The sequence below is a fragment of the Eretmochelys imbricata genome, chromosome 10 (assembly GCF_965152235.1).
Source record: "Eretmochelys imbricata isolate rEreImb1 chromosome 10, rEreImb1.hap1, whole genome shotgun sequence".
NCBI lineage: Eukaryota > Metazoa > Chordata > Testudines > Cheloniidae > Eretmochelys > Eretmochelys imbricata.
In genome coordinates, this window is record NC_135581.1 from 71,843,166 (window position 1) to 71,859,920 (window position 16,755).

General features: G+C 43.0%; 1 protein-coding gene across 1 annotated transcript in view; it reads right to left on the bottom strand.

Annotated features, from left to right (window-relative positions):
• The window catches only part of AKAP13 (A-kinase anchoring protein 13), a 143,883-nt gene that overhangs the window by 14,732 nt on the left and 112,396 nt on the right, over positions 1–16,755 (bottom strand). The window contains exons 16-26 of the mRNA XM_077828001.1: positions 16,452–16,564; positions 15,967–16,113; positions 14,480–14,730; positions 13,255–13,380; positions 13,022–13,139; positions 11,037–11,285; positions 6,157–6,233; positions 4,528–4,709; positions 4,362–4,444; positions 1,727–1,906; positions 621–785 (exon numbers count right to left, since the gene is read on the bottom strand). Of these exons, the coding sequence (XP_077684127.1) occupies positions 621–785; positions 1,727–1,906; positions 4,362–4,444; positions 4,528–4,709; positions 6,157–6,233; positions 11,037–11,285; positions 13,022–13,139; positions 13,255–13,380; positions 14,480–14,730; positions 15,967–16,113; positions 16,452–16,564 (1,691 nt within the window). The remainder of the gene's footprint in view (positions 1–620; positions 786–1,726; positions 1,907–4,361; positions 4,445–4,527; positions 4,710–6,156; positions 6,234–11,036; positions 11,286–13,021; positions 13,140–13,254; positions 13,381–14,479; positions 14,731–15,966; positions 16,114–16,451; positions 16,565–16,755) is intronic.

Genomic DNA, 16,755 nt, shown 5'->3' on the forward strand with positions numbered 1-16,755 from the left:
TGCTGTAGACAAACAGTGAGTTGGGAAGCAGTGAACTGTGCTGCAAAACTAAACACTCATTCATTTGGCTGTGGGAGACTAAATCCACTGCGGGATTGACATGATCGATTGCGTTTGGTTTACGTGTGTGTAGAGAGCACAGGGAGGGAGGAGGGAAGGTGGTGTCAGGCCCCAGCTAAGAACTCAGTTTGCTCTCAGGCTGGGAGGTGGGAGCCCACTGGAGATGAGGGAAGGGGGCTGCAGACATAGAAGCATTGAAGCGGAAGTGAAAGAAACAAATACATAATTAAGGCAAAAGTGTCCAAGTACTTTGTGTGTAAAGAAGGAAGGATGGTTTGAGGGGAAAGCACAGGACTAGAAGTCAGGAGAGCTGGCATCTATTCCCTGCTCAGTCCCAGACTTTCAGTAACCTGGGACAAGTCATTCCACCATTATATGCTGTACCTTCTGCATCTGGCAAATGGGTATAGTGATATTTACCAATCTCACAGGGGGGGTTGGGAAGCTAAATTCATTTAGATATATAAGAACTTTCAGTTTCTTGGCAGGTAGCTGCCAACCAGGTATAAGGCATTATTAATACATACCTTCATGCATGCACAATGCACAGAGATACTTACACTTGGATGCATTCATCTGATGACTGTCAAATCCTCCAAAAGTTTCTGCTCTTCTAGGAAGGGAGATGGGGCCAACTCCCCCTTCTTGCTCAGAGTTTGGCAGCAGGTCAGCAGCCCCAAGTGCACTCCCTAGACTCCTACTGATCAAGCTTTGCAAATATTCAACTGAAAGGATAAAAAGCCACAGGAAAAAAGGTCCATTAAAAAACATCCTCAGTATTTACTGACTAGCGTGTTGTTGTTTTTTCTGGCTCAGAGGTGTCAGATCAGTAAATGTACACACTTGTTTGTAAAAAAGATTTACTGGGTTAATAGGAGGACCATGATGCAATACGAGAGGTGCAGGTGCTCCACCTGCAAAAATGTCATGGTACATCAGGCCATAACTCAAACACACTGAGTCTTACACATGTGCTTCCCATCACCCTCTTTCCCCTTGGCAAATGTTCTTGGTGTATTCTTGCACAAAGGCAGGATTTCTAACTTCAGTCTGCTGTGTAATTTACCAAGGGAAAGTGGGCTACATCTACTTGTGGATTTTCCAAAAGACTCAAGTGCCTCTTGTAGATACCAGACCCATAAACTCTTGCTGTGGTATGGAAATCCATTTAGCCTAGCTGTTATATTCCATTATGTGGCAGGAGGGGAGTGTAACCAAAGAGAGCATGGCCCATGTTTCAAACAAAAGACCAGATCCGGGGATGTAACTGAGTTGCACAGAACACAGACCAGTGTGTGGTGGGCAACAGGATGAAAGTTCATTTTTGCACTGCCCTGACACATGGCACACATTTCAAACTCTATGAAGGGCTGGCTCCCCCTGTGGTGGGTTAGCAGCCTGAAAACTCCCGGGTACCTCCACTGCCTTCTTCTCACCGATCATTATCATCCCCTTCCTTTCCTGAATTTGTAAGCCTTGTCTGTCTCACACGCTTTACTGTCTGAGGATGGGACTGTGTCTTTAATTATGGTCAATATTATTATTATTGTTTATTCATTAACAGAGAAGGGTCATTCTCCTGAAGGTGGCATTTGAGCACTCATGGATTCAACACAACACTGTTGTTTTGGACACTGTAATTAATGGGAGTATTTAGTTTGTTTACCCTCGTTTATTGCACTTTTCATAATGGTCTCCCCTTTGTGTGCCTCCTCTGTATTGGACCTGAACAGCACTCTGGAGACCGAGCCATCCTCCGGCATGCTACAGTCAGTCATATCCCGGAAAATCTTCTCCTTTTCCTCCAGCAGCACTAGGATCTGCTGATCTTTCTGCTGAAGCTGTTCTGTGGGTGAACAGGGGAACACAAATTTAAAACAGAAAACAACTCTACCCTAAGGAAACTGAATAATCCCTGTGACACGGGCCCCATCATGTGGTAAATCAAAGAATAGCAGGAATTGTGTGCAGTTTACAATCTATATTTAGGCCTTGCAGTGTTGTCGCAGCCATGTTGGTCCCAGGATACTAGAGTGTATACAGAATCTATAAGCAGGCTTGGCAGACTTTGATTTTTATTTTTCCTAATAATTTTGATGGATAATAACAACATTAATTTTAAGCTTTTGCCCCCCAATTTTCATCTATTTAAATTTATATAGTTGCAGGAAATTACGGCTTTTCCCATTTTTATTGATTTGAATTTTCACTGTTGCAGGAAATTGCAAGGGGAGGGGGTGCAGTGTCAGACAATAGGGAGTGTCAGAGAATTATTAGTGACAGTAGATGATGAGATTAAAAAAGTTGAAGCTTTATAACCATTAAAACACAAATTGTCAGCATCACATGTCAGAAATATACAAAGTAAATATCTTCAAATCAAACTAAGTTCTCAAGCAGCACCTTTCTTATTTCACCTATCTGCAGATTTAGATTTTTATTGATGGGAAAAAAATTTGTTGTGTGTACAGTGAAATTGACATTTACCAATAAAAAATTAATCCTTCCAAGCCTAGCTATATGCTCTCACAAGGAGCAGTCCCCATGGAGTCATACTTTGTTTTTCCAAATGAGGTTGGGGGACATGAAAGTAACACAGATTGAGGAGGTGTCACTCAAACAGATGCATTTGATACACGTTGGGGGTCACAACCTCATTTCAGACCATCCAGGTTTAGAGAAAGTGTGACAAAGTATAGTTACTCTATACAGGAAATATCAGAGTCAATCACCAGTAAAAAATAACAAATTCTAAACTATTTTGGGCTAATACCCATAATGAAACATTTCAGAATCCCCAGAGAGCTGCGGTACTCAGCAATATTGCATTCCTAGTACACAGGCTGCTCAATGCTCAGTTTTCAATATAAATTCATACACACAATGGTGAAAACACCACAGGATAACAGTCCTAGAGGATCACTGCAATTCCCAGGTTATTGTATTCACTTGTCCCTTGACCTTTTTTTACATCTCAGACCTGAGGGGAGGCTACAACATAGGTAAGCACTTGGCACAGTCCTCCTCTTCGTGGTACCAAGGCATTATGCTTTGCACTCATTTCTTTGGCCTCACTTCTACTCGTAGGCAGGAGTAACTTGGCAGCCATGCTGCTGTACTTGCATTAATCCAGGAATGGGCGCCCTTGTGCTCTCTGCCCTGCTTGCTGGCTCTTTTACTTTCCATTTAAACATACGCCCCTGCACCTCTGCTACAACCACAGCCAGCAAACAGAATTTCTGCAGCTACGTTGGTCATTTGGCATCTCAGAAATAAAGTCGGCACAGCAGAGCTCTGTCCCAGGCTCAAGGCTCCCGCTTCAAAACTACACATCTCATCCTGGGGCAGTATTTATCTGTTAGCAGTAAACAGCTACCCTGTGACAATGCTCCCACCTGAACGGCATCTTAGCTTTTACAGTGCAGTAAACGAACTGTGCTAGTGATACTTGGAAAGCCACATATCTGCTTGACCCATGATGCAGCAGAGGAAACAATACAGAATAGGTGTATTTCTTCACTCTTTACTCCTCCTTCCACAGCCAAAACACCCTGCATGTTGGGGCCATCCCTCTAGAGAGGAGGGCTCTCTGAAGAATCAGTGAATGTACCTCCAAGCCCTGGCTGGTGGGGATTACAACAGCAGCTCTCTCAGCTGCCTGTACATTTAGGGGCTGAGAGATGGGGACCTGAACCCTAATCCTCTCCCAAATATCTTGCCACTCCTAGACCATGCTGGTCTAGGCCACAAAATTCATTTTCTTGTCAGCTGAAAGCCACTGGCACCTGAAAAGTACTAGAACTACTGACTAATAGAAGCAAGAGAGAAGTAGAGTACCTGACATATCAACGATCTGCCAGTGCCTCACATGCACTGCACCACAGTTATAAGCCAGCCTTTTCTGAAGGCGCCAGTGGAGGCCGTCACCCCATGGGAAGTCATTTCCCTGTCCTGAAGGACACATCGTTGTTTCACTTCAGCTGCAGTTCTGTTTTAGTCCCAGTGAGGAGGGGAGAACTCATTTTGTCAAATTTGAAGCCCAACTGAAAATTGGGGGTTCTAGATTTGGACCGAAATTTGAAACTTTGGAGGTTCAGAGCTTTCCTTGGTACTGGCCCCTGGCAGCCTTACAACCCATGACAGACTGTCTTTCAAACAAGGATTTTAATTGTTTGCAAAGTGCAGGCTTCCATCTTCCCTGAAAACCCATGGTTAAAATCAGGGATGAAAAAGTTTCACAAAACTCAGTATTAGGTTTGCAAAACTTCACCCAATGATTCTCTGAGCCCCAGCAGCCTTACCTTTTAACTCTCTGGCTTTGGTGTCCAATACTCTCTTCTCCAGTTCTGATTCACTCGGGATTCCTTCATCTTCATCTTTGTCCCTGCATGAGAGGTACCCCTCAATTACTACCACAACAAAGCATGTGAGAAACATCTAAACCACACAAATAGCGCGTTAACTTACATGGTGTTAATTGTGTCCTGAATTATTTGTATCCAGCTATTGCGTTCCTCCTTGGAGCTGGCGTGGACTTCTACCATCTCTGGATCTTTCACTACGGTGGTAATCAGGAATAAACCCTTTTCCTCATGGGCCACTTCTCGTACAATCAGTTTCTTCAGAGAGATTACAGTGGATCTCTGGTCCTTCAGATGAGAGGAGATTGGTGAGAAGACAAACAAAAAGCCTCAGAGCTTTAGGCTGGCAATAAGTGCTCAAAAGCTCCTAATGCCTGCAGTCACACCTCCTTCCTACTTGTGAGTACCTTTTATCAACTACAGGCCAAAAACAGTGCGAGGCTCACCAAATATGTATATTCTGAGAGTAATTTATTTCACTGTGCCCAGAATGCTGGTGTCACCTCCCTCTGTCAGTTCAGGAGGAATTGTCCTCAGATGTCCCTGGATACAATTCAAAATTGCCTTTGTGGTTTTCCAGATTCTCCAAGAACTCGCTCTGATCTCACATCCTGCTGCCTATGCTCTCTATTCCTGGACTCTTTATCCCCACATCACCACTCTCGGTATGGCTTGCTGGTCCCTGTTTCACTATCATCGCCTTTGTTCTCCCTCCCTCAGAACCCTTGCATCACATCCTCTCTTCAGATCTCACCAAAATCCTTCCTGTTCTCTGTAGCTTAAAACCGACTCCTGCTACGTAAATTTGTGTGAGACTGTTGCATCAAGGATTCCACAGAAGAGTATGTGCAATATGCTGTTAGGGTCACTGTAATATCACTGTGTAATCTGTCTGTTAGCACTGAAAGCTTCTCTTCCCACCTGTGGCATGCAGAGTCCAATGGTCTCATTTGTGGTCTTTACAGAATCCCAGCAATTTGTGTGTGTGCTTTAGCAGAAGTTTGCCAGCATGAGCCTTGTGTGCACCACAGCCAGCTGAAGAGCTAGGAAATGCCCTGCCCTGGCAGCAGGGGGTTTGGAAATGTGGTTCAGTGAATGGGAAGAACAAGAGGAACAGAGAAAGTCTCCTCTTTGAAGCATGCATGCCAGACCCGTGGCTACTCACTGGTTTGGGGGCCACTAGCATTTTTTTTTCATCAGGTCAGCATGTCTCATAGCCTGTCTCTTTCATCTAGGACTTTCTCTGAAAGTTCCTGTTTTTGTTTACATCAACTGGTCCATGACAAATATATTCCTATAGCATGCTACTTTGTGAGCTTCTTGAACTTTATTGCAGCAGTAGGCTTTTGTTCCTGTGCTTTTTGCTTTTTAGATTGATTTATTAAGTCTGTTCTTTCTGCTGGGATTCATTTGTACACAGTTCACGTTCTTCCCTCCTAAGTGAGCAGGATTTGCACAGGCCGATGAAGAATAAATGTATCCAATGACAGGCTTATTTTCAGAGCCAATTACCAAATGTTCAAAATCACTGTAGAAATCACCGAGTGCGGGTGGGGTGGGGGAGAAATTAAGACATGTTTTCAATAGAAAATAATGGAGTGTGCTAAGGAAACAAAACTGTTACATGCAAAGTGATCTGTCCAATAAAAACTAAGGAATGTAGCAGGCAGTGACATGCTTTCATTGTAAGGATCATCTATGTAAAAGAAAGGAAGAGAAAACATCAAAGCCTTACCAATGAGGCAAAGACATACTTCTGGTCCTTTTCCTGAAGGAATATCAGCATGTCTGAGAGGAGGACAGCCTGGACCTCTACAACGGAGAAAAAACACCAAGGTTTAACCATCAAATATATATCTATGTCAATCACTGGTTCTTGTGCCTACCAATACCTTTTATTTAGCAATGCCATGCATGCTAGAGCTCCTGGTGAGCATAAGAGCGATAATTTGGGCTACCCTAAGAAAGTGGATTAGTCTGCTGTTTGCTGTGTTTTGCTTCCTAGTTAGTAGGAACTGTAAGCATCGCAGAGGCAATATGCTCAGCTCCTAGAAAGAGAATGGCCTCTATCTCTATAGCGACTCCTGTGGACAATGTAAAATCACCATTGAAAGAAGTCAGATGGAATCATATCTACTCAGTCTTGGCTGGGATGTTCTTTTCAAACCACAAGCCCTCTGAGAGTCATGGAAGATTGGGGAAGTGGAAGCAAGGGATGCTCACTGAACATATTCCCTATTCATTCACATAATCAATATTTTTATCCTCAAGCAAAATATCTGTTTGGTTTCATTGCTCTCCTCTCTTGAGTGATGCAAATTAACTTGTAACAACACTTGTCAGCTGCAGTTTCTTCCCCAAGCACTTTAACTTCAGCAGCTAATGTTGACTCTGCCCACAGATGTATATGGCTCTCTCTGAATTCACGAGGAGCCAAACGGGTGTGCCTCAGAGGAGAGAATCTGACTCAAGCAGGAGAAAAGAAAGAAATGCAAAGAGGATGAAGAGAAAATTCTGAATCAGAGCAAAGATATTTCCCCAAAATACACATGCTACCTTCCAAATCGCCTCATGATACAGTACATCACAAAATTACATAGTAAGTATTGAGTGCGATGCCCCACCCAAGCCCCACCGCACAAAGAGTTTCTGTGTAATACACTACGAGACCTTGTGACATACAGATGAGGTAAACTCAAAAGCTAACTCATCCCCTGCGTAACTCCTTCCAGCCATTTTGGAGGAACAAGATCCCTTTCAGATCAAATACGAACCAAACTTTTGCCAAAGCCTCAAACCAAACCCAAACCTCTTTGGAGGTTTGTAAAAGTTCAGGTAAGATTTGTTTTACTTTGGTTTGTTTTTGTTTCCAACTCCACTTTCTGCTTTTGGTGCAGAGGAGGAAAGACCAAAATACTTCAAGGAAAGCTATTTCTGTGTTTCTCCTGGCTCCAGTTCCAAATCCCAGAAGTTAGGGTAAGCAGGTTCTAAACTTTTGGATGCTTTCCCATCTGGAACTTCTGACTCATCTCTACTGGCTAGCTATAGGCTCTGGTAGTGGGAGCTATTATTTCTATAGGAAATGCATAATAAAACGTATGCTGAGAAATCTCATGAAAGTGTAACCCACATGCCAAATAGGGAGATATCTCTTTAAGAGATCTATTGGGTAGGAATGAGTTGTGTCTGCATCCCTGCTGCTAGGCAGATGCACAATTAACATTCCACTCAGAAGTTTCTGAAATTGGGTGTGGTAGTTTTGGGTATGCTCAATAGGTTCCCCGTTGCTGGACTCAGACTTCACGAGGGCAAGTAGTTAGGGCAGCTGCTTCGCAACAGGCCACGTGCACTCTGTGGGTTGGGAGAAGCTGAGCTCCAGGAGCAGAAAGCAGGCTGTTTTCCCTAACTCTGAAGCATTTTGCAGCAGATTGGTGGTGCAGTTCACCCAGCAGGGAAGCCCTGACAGTGTTAATTATAGAGAGGAAAATGGGAGGGAAAATTAATTTCTTTTATTTTAACTGTACACTTTGAATGCTGTTTAATTTTAGCTAAACTGTTTTAGTTTAAATTGTCTCAACCAGTATGATTCCTTAACTTAAATGGGATAATGAGGAAAGAGTCATTTATATTTTGCTATTCTCAGTTTTGTTTTCTTATAACAGGATTTTTTTAAATCTATAAACTTAACTGAGTGGTTAGTTAATTGGTTAGCCGACTAGCTGAGTGATTTCAGCAGAGGAGGAAGAGTCTGCATGGATTCCAACTGAAGATTTCTACAGGCAAGTGGAGGCAAGATGTTGGTTTTGACTCAGCGGACTGTATAGATTTGGTGATCAAAGACTAACTGAGACTCAGGTGAACTCAACCTAAGCTTTTGGGAGCTCTGAGTTTCTTCTCGCTGTGTTTCGGTGGGGACTGACCTGTAATTTTTTTTCTTTATGTTTATGTATAACTGTAAAGGTAATACATGTGGATTATAAAGTAACCATGTAATGTTGCAGAAATTACGTGGTAATTATTATTATTATTAATTATGTTTTTTATCATTTTATAAAGTTGGTACTTAAGAATTAAGTTCATTCCTTTTGTTCTTCAGGACTTGATTGTGGGGAAGTTGACCTTGTGGAATCCTTGCTGAAAATCCTCAATGACTAAATTCTGGGTCTCCAGGTGCTTTTCTATGGGATTTTTAAGGCACTGGAGAAGGGCAATGAAGTAAACTCTAGCGTCTACCCAAAGATTACAATACCAAGAGAAATAATTTGCCTTACCACCGTCCATAGTCACAAACATTCCTAGGAACTAGGGCTGTCAATTAATCTCAGTTGACTCAGATGATTAACTCAAACAAATTAATCGTGATTAAGAAAATTAATTGTGATTAATCACACTTATAACAATAAATTGAAATTTATTAAGTATTTTTGGATATTTTTCTACATTTTCAATATTGATTTCAAATACAACACAGAATACAAGTGCACAGGACTCACTTTATATTATTATTTTTGATTACAAATATATGCAATGTAACAATGATAAACAAAAGAAATAGTATTTTTCAATTCACCCCATGCAAGTACTGAAGTGCAATCTCTTTATCATGAAAGTGTAACTTACAAAAGCAGATTTTTTTTGGTTACATAACTGCACTCAAAAACAAAACAGTGTAAAACTTTAGAGCCTACAAGTCCACTCAGTCCTACTTCTCATTCTACCAATCGGTAAAACAAACAAGTTTGTTTACATTGACAGGAGATACTGCTGTCTGCTTCTTGTTTACAATGTCACCTGAAAGTGCTGATGATGCTCGTTAAAAAAATAATGCGTCAATTAAATTTATGACTAGACTCCTTTGGAGGGGTGGAGGGAGAACTGTATGTCTCCTGCACTGTTTTAAATATATTCTGCATATATTTCATGTTATAGCAGTCTCGGATGATGACCCAGCACATGTTCGTTTTAAGAACACTGTCTCAGCAGATTTGACAAAATGCAAAGAAGGTACTGATGTGAGATTTCTAAAAACAGCTACAGCACTCGACCCAAGGTTTAAGAATCTGAAGTGCCTTCCAAAATCTGAGAGGGACAAGGTATGGAGCATGCTTTTAGAAGTCTTAAAAGAGCAACACTCTGGTGTGGAAACTACAGAACCCGAACCACCAAAAAAGGAAATCAACCTTCTGCTGGTGGCGCCTGACTCAGATGGTGAAAATGAGCATGCGTCAGTCCACACTGCTTTGGATTGTTATCAAGCAGAACCCATCATCAGCATGGTAACATGTCCTTTGGAATGGTGGTTGAAGCATGAAGGGACATATGAATCTTTAGCACATCTGGCACGAAAAATCTTGCAGTGCCAGCTACAACAGTGCCATGTGAATGCCTGTTCTCACTTTCAGGTGACACTGTAAACAAGAAGCGGGCAGCATTATCTCCTGCAAATTGTAATCAACCTTGTTTGTCTGAGTGATTGGCTGAACAAGAAGTAGTACTGATGGGGTTTTTTTGTACATAATTCTACATTTGTAAGTTCAACTTTCATGATAAAGAGATTGCACTACAGTATTTGTGTGAGGTGAATTGAAAAATAATTTTGTTTTGTTTTTTACAGTGCAAATATTTGTAATCAAAAATATATATAAAGCGAGTACTGTACACTTGGTATTTTGTGTTCTAAGTTAAATTAATATTTGAAAATGTAGTAAACATCCACAAATATTTAAAATAAATGGTATTCTATTGTTGTTTAATCATGCAATTAATTTTTTTAATCATGCAATTAATCATGATTAATTTTTTTAATCGCTTGACAGCCCTATTAGGAACCTAGAAACCATCTGCAAACTTTCCCTCTCCAAACCCTCAGAACAGATCATATCAAATTTGGAATCTAATGGCACAGAATATGGAGGGATGCACAGGTAAAAACCCTTCTACTTCCACCTCTACAATCAAGATATTCTTTGGAGCCACAACATGCAAGCCCTCCCACTGCAAGCCCTCAGCGAACAGCTGTGCATCACCATTCACACCAGCAACGGTACTATTGCGCCCTGCTGCTCTCATTTTTAATTTACTCTTGGTGGCCAATTTTCTATTAGTCTGGATCCCACGTCTCCCAAGGAGGTGCCCACTGGAAGAGTGGGGTTGGTTCTATCATGAGCTCCTCCATGACTGCTGAGGAGCAAGTGAAGCCCAGATGACAGTGAGCAAGGTTTCCCTTCCCTGGGGGTGGATTCACCATCACACTCATCACTTAGCTTGTTGGGCAAAGCTTGGAAGGTAAATAAATAAGCAGCATCAATGGTGAGCAGTAACAGAAATAGCAGAAATGTTTGTGGCAGTAATCTAGGGTGTTACTAGGAGCACAGGGAAGGATTTTTCATGGTTTTTACTTTGACAGCACCTTTCTAGAAACAGAAAAATCAATAAAATAATATGAATAATAAATGGACCAGCAATTTCAGAAGAAACCCTGTGTAAAAGGCAGAGGAACCACCAAGCCAAAGGAAAGGGAATGAAGTGGCAGGTTATAAAATGGATGAGCCCTGCCATCATCTGGAGACAGGGAGGGTACGTCCTTTGGGTGCATGATTTGTAGGATTTTCTCACCTTTCAGTCTCCCAGCTGAGTTTTTCAGTGAGACAGGCCCATCTCGGATGAGTTTCCTACGTCTCAAGTCCTCCCTGGCAAACATCTGGCCGCTCTTCATCCTCATGATGGACTTGCTGTCCGTCCGGGTGTAGATCTCAGTAAGACGCGTTTTCTTTTCATAGTTGTTGACTTTGCTATTGACTGCAGCAATCACATCTTTAACCAGGTTTAGTGACTGGGTCAAGTCTTGATGTTCCACTTCGTTTTCTTCAGGAGTGAGAGAGAAACACTTCAATTTCAGTTCACCCTTATTGTGAGTATGCAGAGCCTAACTTCTTACTTCTCCCCTTTCCCTTACCCGTGAGTCATCAAACGCTATAGCACACGGATGCACTATTTTAAAATATCTTCCTAAGACAAGTTCCATTTGGAAGAAATGAAAAGTTTGTCACAAACCTTAAACAGACACCAAGACAGTGACGGGGAACCATAGGAAATATACTCTGCATAAGCTATGGCAAACTAGGACAACGTAAATAAGGACCCCATTTTCAGCCTCTGCACGTGCATGGCTGCCTGACCACGTGTATAAAAACAGGCGCGCGCCCATAATGCCCTGTGCACATAGCCGTTTATGTGAGAATATCAGGTGCAGCCATTTTTGAATACCAGATTCGCTTCGGAACACTCAGTAAAGCTGCAATGAGAGTTTTAAGGGTCTGGATTAACGGTCCCCTTCCGGTAGTGGCAAAATTTTCATCTGTTTGGGTCTTGATGAAGTGACACATTTGTGAAATAAATTGTTTCACATTCAGAGATGCTCACTCACACTTCTATAAACCACACCAGTGAGACAGACGACTATGTATGAGGAGGATAATGTCTCTTGGGAACGTAAATTTACTTTATAAAAAATGAACAAAATATACGAAAACTTTTGAAAGGTATGAATTACAGAACATTAATGATTATAAAGACACAGTGGTCAGTCTCTGCCACTCCTTGGCTCATCAGTGTTAGCTGACATATCTGTAGGATGCACACCTGCTGATAAACTGGAATAGAAAACATTACATATACATCATTCTCCAGAGGATTTTGTGGGTGAAATCATATAAAAAACACCCCTGGAGTTTACCATATCTTAAATGAAGTGGCACAGATAAGCCACACCTCATCCTCACCTAATAAAGGGTTTCCACAGAGATTAAACAGAGTGCACCAGCAGAAAGCAGGTGAGATTAAACTGTAAACTGAGCCTTTTTGCTCTCTAAGTGAGAGACTGAGAGAAATCAAGAACAAAGCGAGCATGTGCTCTGCAGGCTATTCCCACATGTTTCTACCATTCTAACCCTGATCCCCTCTGGCATTAAGATTCTGTGGCCACTCCTGATAGGGGGTTGATCATGCAGAATCAGAGAGGTGCTTATGTGACACAGAGAAATATGTGAGAGAGTTGATTGCGGACCTATCACCTGTAACCACTTGATCACAAATAACTCATGAAGAGTCATATTCGAGGCCAAGTTCTTTGAATACAGTATTTAGAAGTATGGTAATGTAGGATTCCTGGGATGGAAGAAACGTTCAAAGCGAGTGTGTGAATCCTCTTGGAGATCTGAGAATCTTATTCTTCCTTATTTTGCCCCTTCCCCAAGGCCCTTTATCTCAGCCACTATCCGAAGTGGACAAGACAGGAGTCTTTGGAGTCCATGCATGTTGCTCCATAATTAGCTAGAGATCGCTGTAGTGATGAACCTACCAAGGCACTTCACTTCTACAGGGGCTGAGTGCTGTATCTCTGCAGCATTCTCAGGCCTGTCTAGCCTGAGGATTGAAACCCTGTTGGAAGAAATGAAATCCAGGTCTCTAATTACAGCAGTAAGCTGGGCACTAAACACTGGGCTAGCTGGCTGATTCTGAGTTAGGCGGTTTTACTGGGAAAGGTCCTGGAGAAAGATACAGAGGAAACAAATGTGCTTAGGAAAAGGAACAGGCTCTACCTTTGGTATATTGTAATATTCTTTGTAGTATCACGGGATACTTTGTGATCCTTTGAGTTACTAGTAAGATGCACTCAGGTATCCCCAGGCGCCTCACCACCGTGCTGCTCATTTTTTTCTAAAAAGACAAGACGTAAATTAAAACACTGCCACTGAAGCGCCCTCCAAGATGTGCCAACGTGCAGTATGCACCCCCTGTGGGGGTCAGCCACAAATCCCCCACCAGTTCCTACCTTGATGAATGCCTGAAAACGCTTCTCTTTTGACTGCAGGTCTTTGAAATAACTGACAGCCTCGTTGTGGTGCCCGCAGAATTTGCCGTAAGTTTTCTTCATTCGCTCCCCATTCTCACCGGAAAACTGCAAGACATGAACAAACTTTTGGCCCCTCACTGAGTTCTTGGGATCAGTCACTTGGCATCACCCATCACCCATCACTGAAAAGGACGGCTACACAGTCAGTACAAATCTAGCCTGAAGTGTAGCTTTCAAAAAACTAGATCGATGGAATTTAAAGAATGGAGACCAGAGCGAGAGACCCTACCACAAAGAGCTGGCACGCCAAAGAGACAAGATGGACAGAGGGAGGGAAAAAGAGCTACAGAGGTGTGAAGCGGCTTGCCCAGAGTCACAGAGCAAATCAGCAGCAGACCCAGGAAGTGGAATCCAGATCCCCTGCTTCCCAGCTTAGTCCCATACACTACAGTCTGTACCGTCACCAGCGCTGATGATTTTCTGCCCATGAGGCATAAACAAACAAAACAGGCATCAACCCTGACAGCAACCCTTTCACCTGAAAATCTCTAAGTGCTTGACAAAGATGGACAATTACTGTCATCTCCATTGTATAAGCGGGGAAGCGGAGGCACAAAGGATATGTCTACACAGCAAAGAAAAACCCAAGCTCTGGGGCCCTCCCACCCCATAGGGTCCTAGACCCTGGTCTTAGGCTGGAGCCCAGAAGTCTATACAGCAGTGAAACAGCCCCACAGCCTGAGCCCCACAAGCCAGCGCCAGCTGGCATGGGCCAGACACGGGTTTTTCTTTGCTGGGTAGACATACCCAAAGAGGAGTGCGACTCACCTTGGGCCACCAGTTAGACAGCATAAGGGCAGGTCTACACTACAGAACCACTTCAGTATAAATAACTATGTCGCTCAGGGGTGTGAAAAATCCATACCGACCTAAGCACGATGTGTAGTGTGTAGACAGCGCTAGGCCAGTGGGAGAGCATCTCCTACTGATGTAGCTACCGCCTCTGGCTCAGGTGGATTAACTGCACTGACAGCAGAGAGCTCTCCCGTCAGCGCAGAGCATCTTCACTGAAGCGCTACAGCAGCGCAGCTGTACCAATGCAGTGTTTTAAGCGTAGACCTGCCCTAAGAGAGAGAATTGTCAGTCAGGAGTTCCTGGCTTGCAGTCTTGTGCTTAGGGCACGCAGGTGTCTCTCACCACTCACCTGATTCACCAGGATGTCTCCTATCCTCTTGATAACAAAGTTCTTTTCACTTTTGTCCATCAGGGACTCTTTCTTCCTCTCCAGAATCCGCTGGAAGAACTGGTTGTGGATGTTCAGCAAGTCATCCAGGCAAGGAAAGACCTTTTCCACCATTTGCTGTTCAAACTGCAGCTCCTGCACCATCCCCCTGCTGTACACATCACTCATGATCTTCAGAGTGCGGACATGATGCATCTCTGTCTGCATCAGTTCTGCATGAGACAAGGACAGGTCCAACAGAGGAAGCACATGGGTCAAAATTATTATCCTCTAGGACAAGGCGCTGTATCAACCCAGAGTACTTGGCATTGCTAAGACAAGGAAAGGCATTCACCAGATCTAGCTGGTTAGAAGGGCTCATAGAAGCTAACAATGTAATGAAGTGCTATGGGGTCATAATTCCCCATTCTGACATGTGTGTTACTTGCACTACTGTTACTGGGATTTATACATGTGAACTCGGGGAAAACAGTCTATAATACATTAAATGCAACACCAATACCATTGATATATACCAGTTTCATTCTTTTTTTACCTCTTAATAGTTACTGATTAGATCATCAACGTGAAAACATTTTTTCTTTACAAAGTGCATGGTAGGGCTTAGCTTGGGGGTGGATCAGCCCTCCCCGTACTCTGTTCATATGAACAAGTGCTCGCTCTCATTACTGCTAGAACACAGGTCCACAAACTTTGGGGCCTGCCCCCCTGGGGGGGGGCATGGAGGAACATTTGGGAGGAGGGCAGGGTAGAGCATGAAGTGGGGCCTGAGCCAACTCCACACAGGGAAGAAGGGAGTGCCACCCGGCCCCGCTCTGGCCCCAGCCGCAGCCTGGTCTTGGCCCCTGGAGCGGCTGTGGCTCTGCTCCCGGTCCCAGCCCAGCTGCTGCTCTGCTCCCAGCCACGAACCTGGCCCCAGTCTCAGCGCCCGGCTCCCAACTGCAGTTGCGGGGCAGGGCAGGGAGCAAGGGGGGCGCAAGGTAAAAAGTTTGGGGACCATTGTGCTGGAATCTGAACACTGCAGAAGGACAGATAACAATACCAAAACACTATGTTGCTCCTCTCAATATAGTTATTTTTCTGTGCAGCACAAGAGGACTCTTATATCAAGGGGGAGAAGATGCTAAAACAAATAATTGACTACTCTGTACTCATGGATAACTGTGTATAAAGGTCATCACCAGACAAACCAGGAGATACAATTTGTTTGGATGGTTCAAGGTAAGTGAAATCCAGAATTCCAAAGCTTAGTAAGATGGTATTGGAGGTCTTCATTTCTAGTAAACACCAAGAGTGAAACTCTGGCCCCAGTGACGTCAATGGCAAACTCCCTTTGACTTAACATTTCCAAATTAGTCACAAACTAAAAGATATGAACAGACCATCCAAACCTAGAGGTTTCTACAAACTAAATTGGATCACTTCTCTTTAACCAATACACATCTCACCATATATGACATCTTGCCGTTTGACGACATCCTTCTTTTGCTGCCGCAAAAACTTGCTGTCCACTACTTGACTCCAGGATTCTGCCTCCAGCTGCTTGGAATCCATCTCGAAGTCCCCCATGAGTTGTCCTTCATTCATGTCTGCACCTGCATAAAAGCAGCATAAAGAGATGTCTGGTCCCATCTGAAATTCCCATTGGCTTTCTACAGCTTCAGGCTTTGTTCTGAATGCCACAAACACCATATCTACTCTCATTTACAAACATGGAAACAATTATATCGAATTTTACTGGGTAACTACCAAACAATGCAAAGTACTTTTATAGGTTACTTGCTAGTTGCACCAAACAAGCCCACAACTATCGTGTATACTGAACTCTGGTTTACAAGACAAGCAAGAACCAGTTATCTGCCATGCTTCTGTGTTTGGATGAATACAATGGGATCTCCTTCAGTGTTTGGATGAATACACTGGGATCTCTTACCCTCATCAGTTAGCGACTCCGTGGATTCATTCACCCGGCTGATTTTATGTAAAGAGTCTGTTGACTGTGACAGGAATTTCCAAGTATGTACTATGCTTTCATCATTGCCAACTCTGCAGAAAAAAGGAAATGCAGAACCCCATTCAGGACTCCAACATTCAAATCAATCACTTTTTAAAGTACACAGAACAAATATAATTTTAAATAAAACTGAAAGCTGCACTAAGTGTTGCCGATTATGCACAGGTATACGTATTGTGTGCGCATGTATTTATATATTTTATATATAATGCTAATAACTACA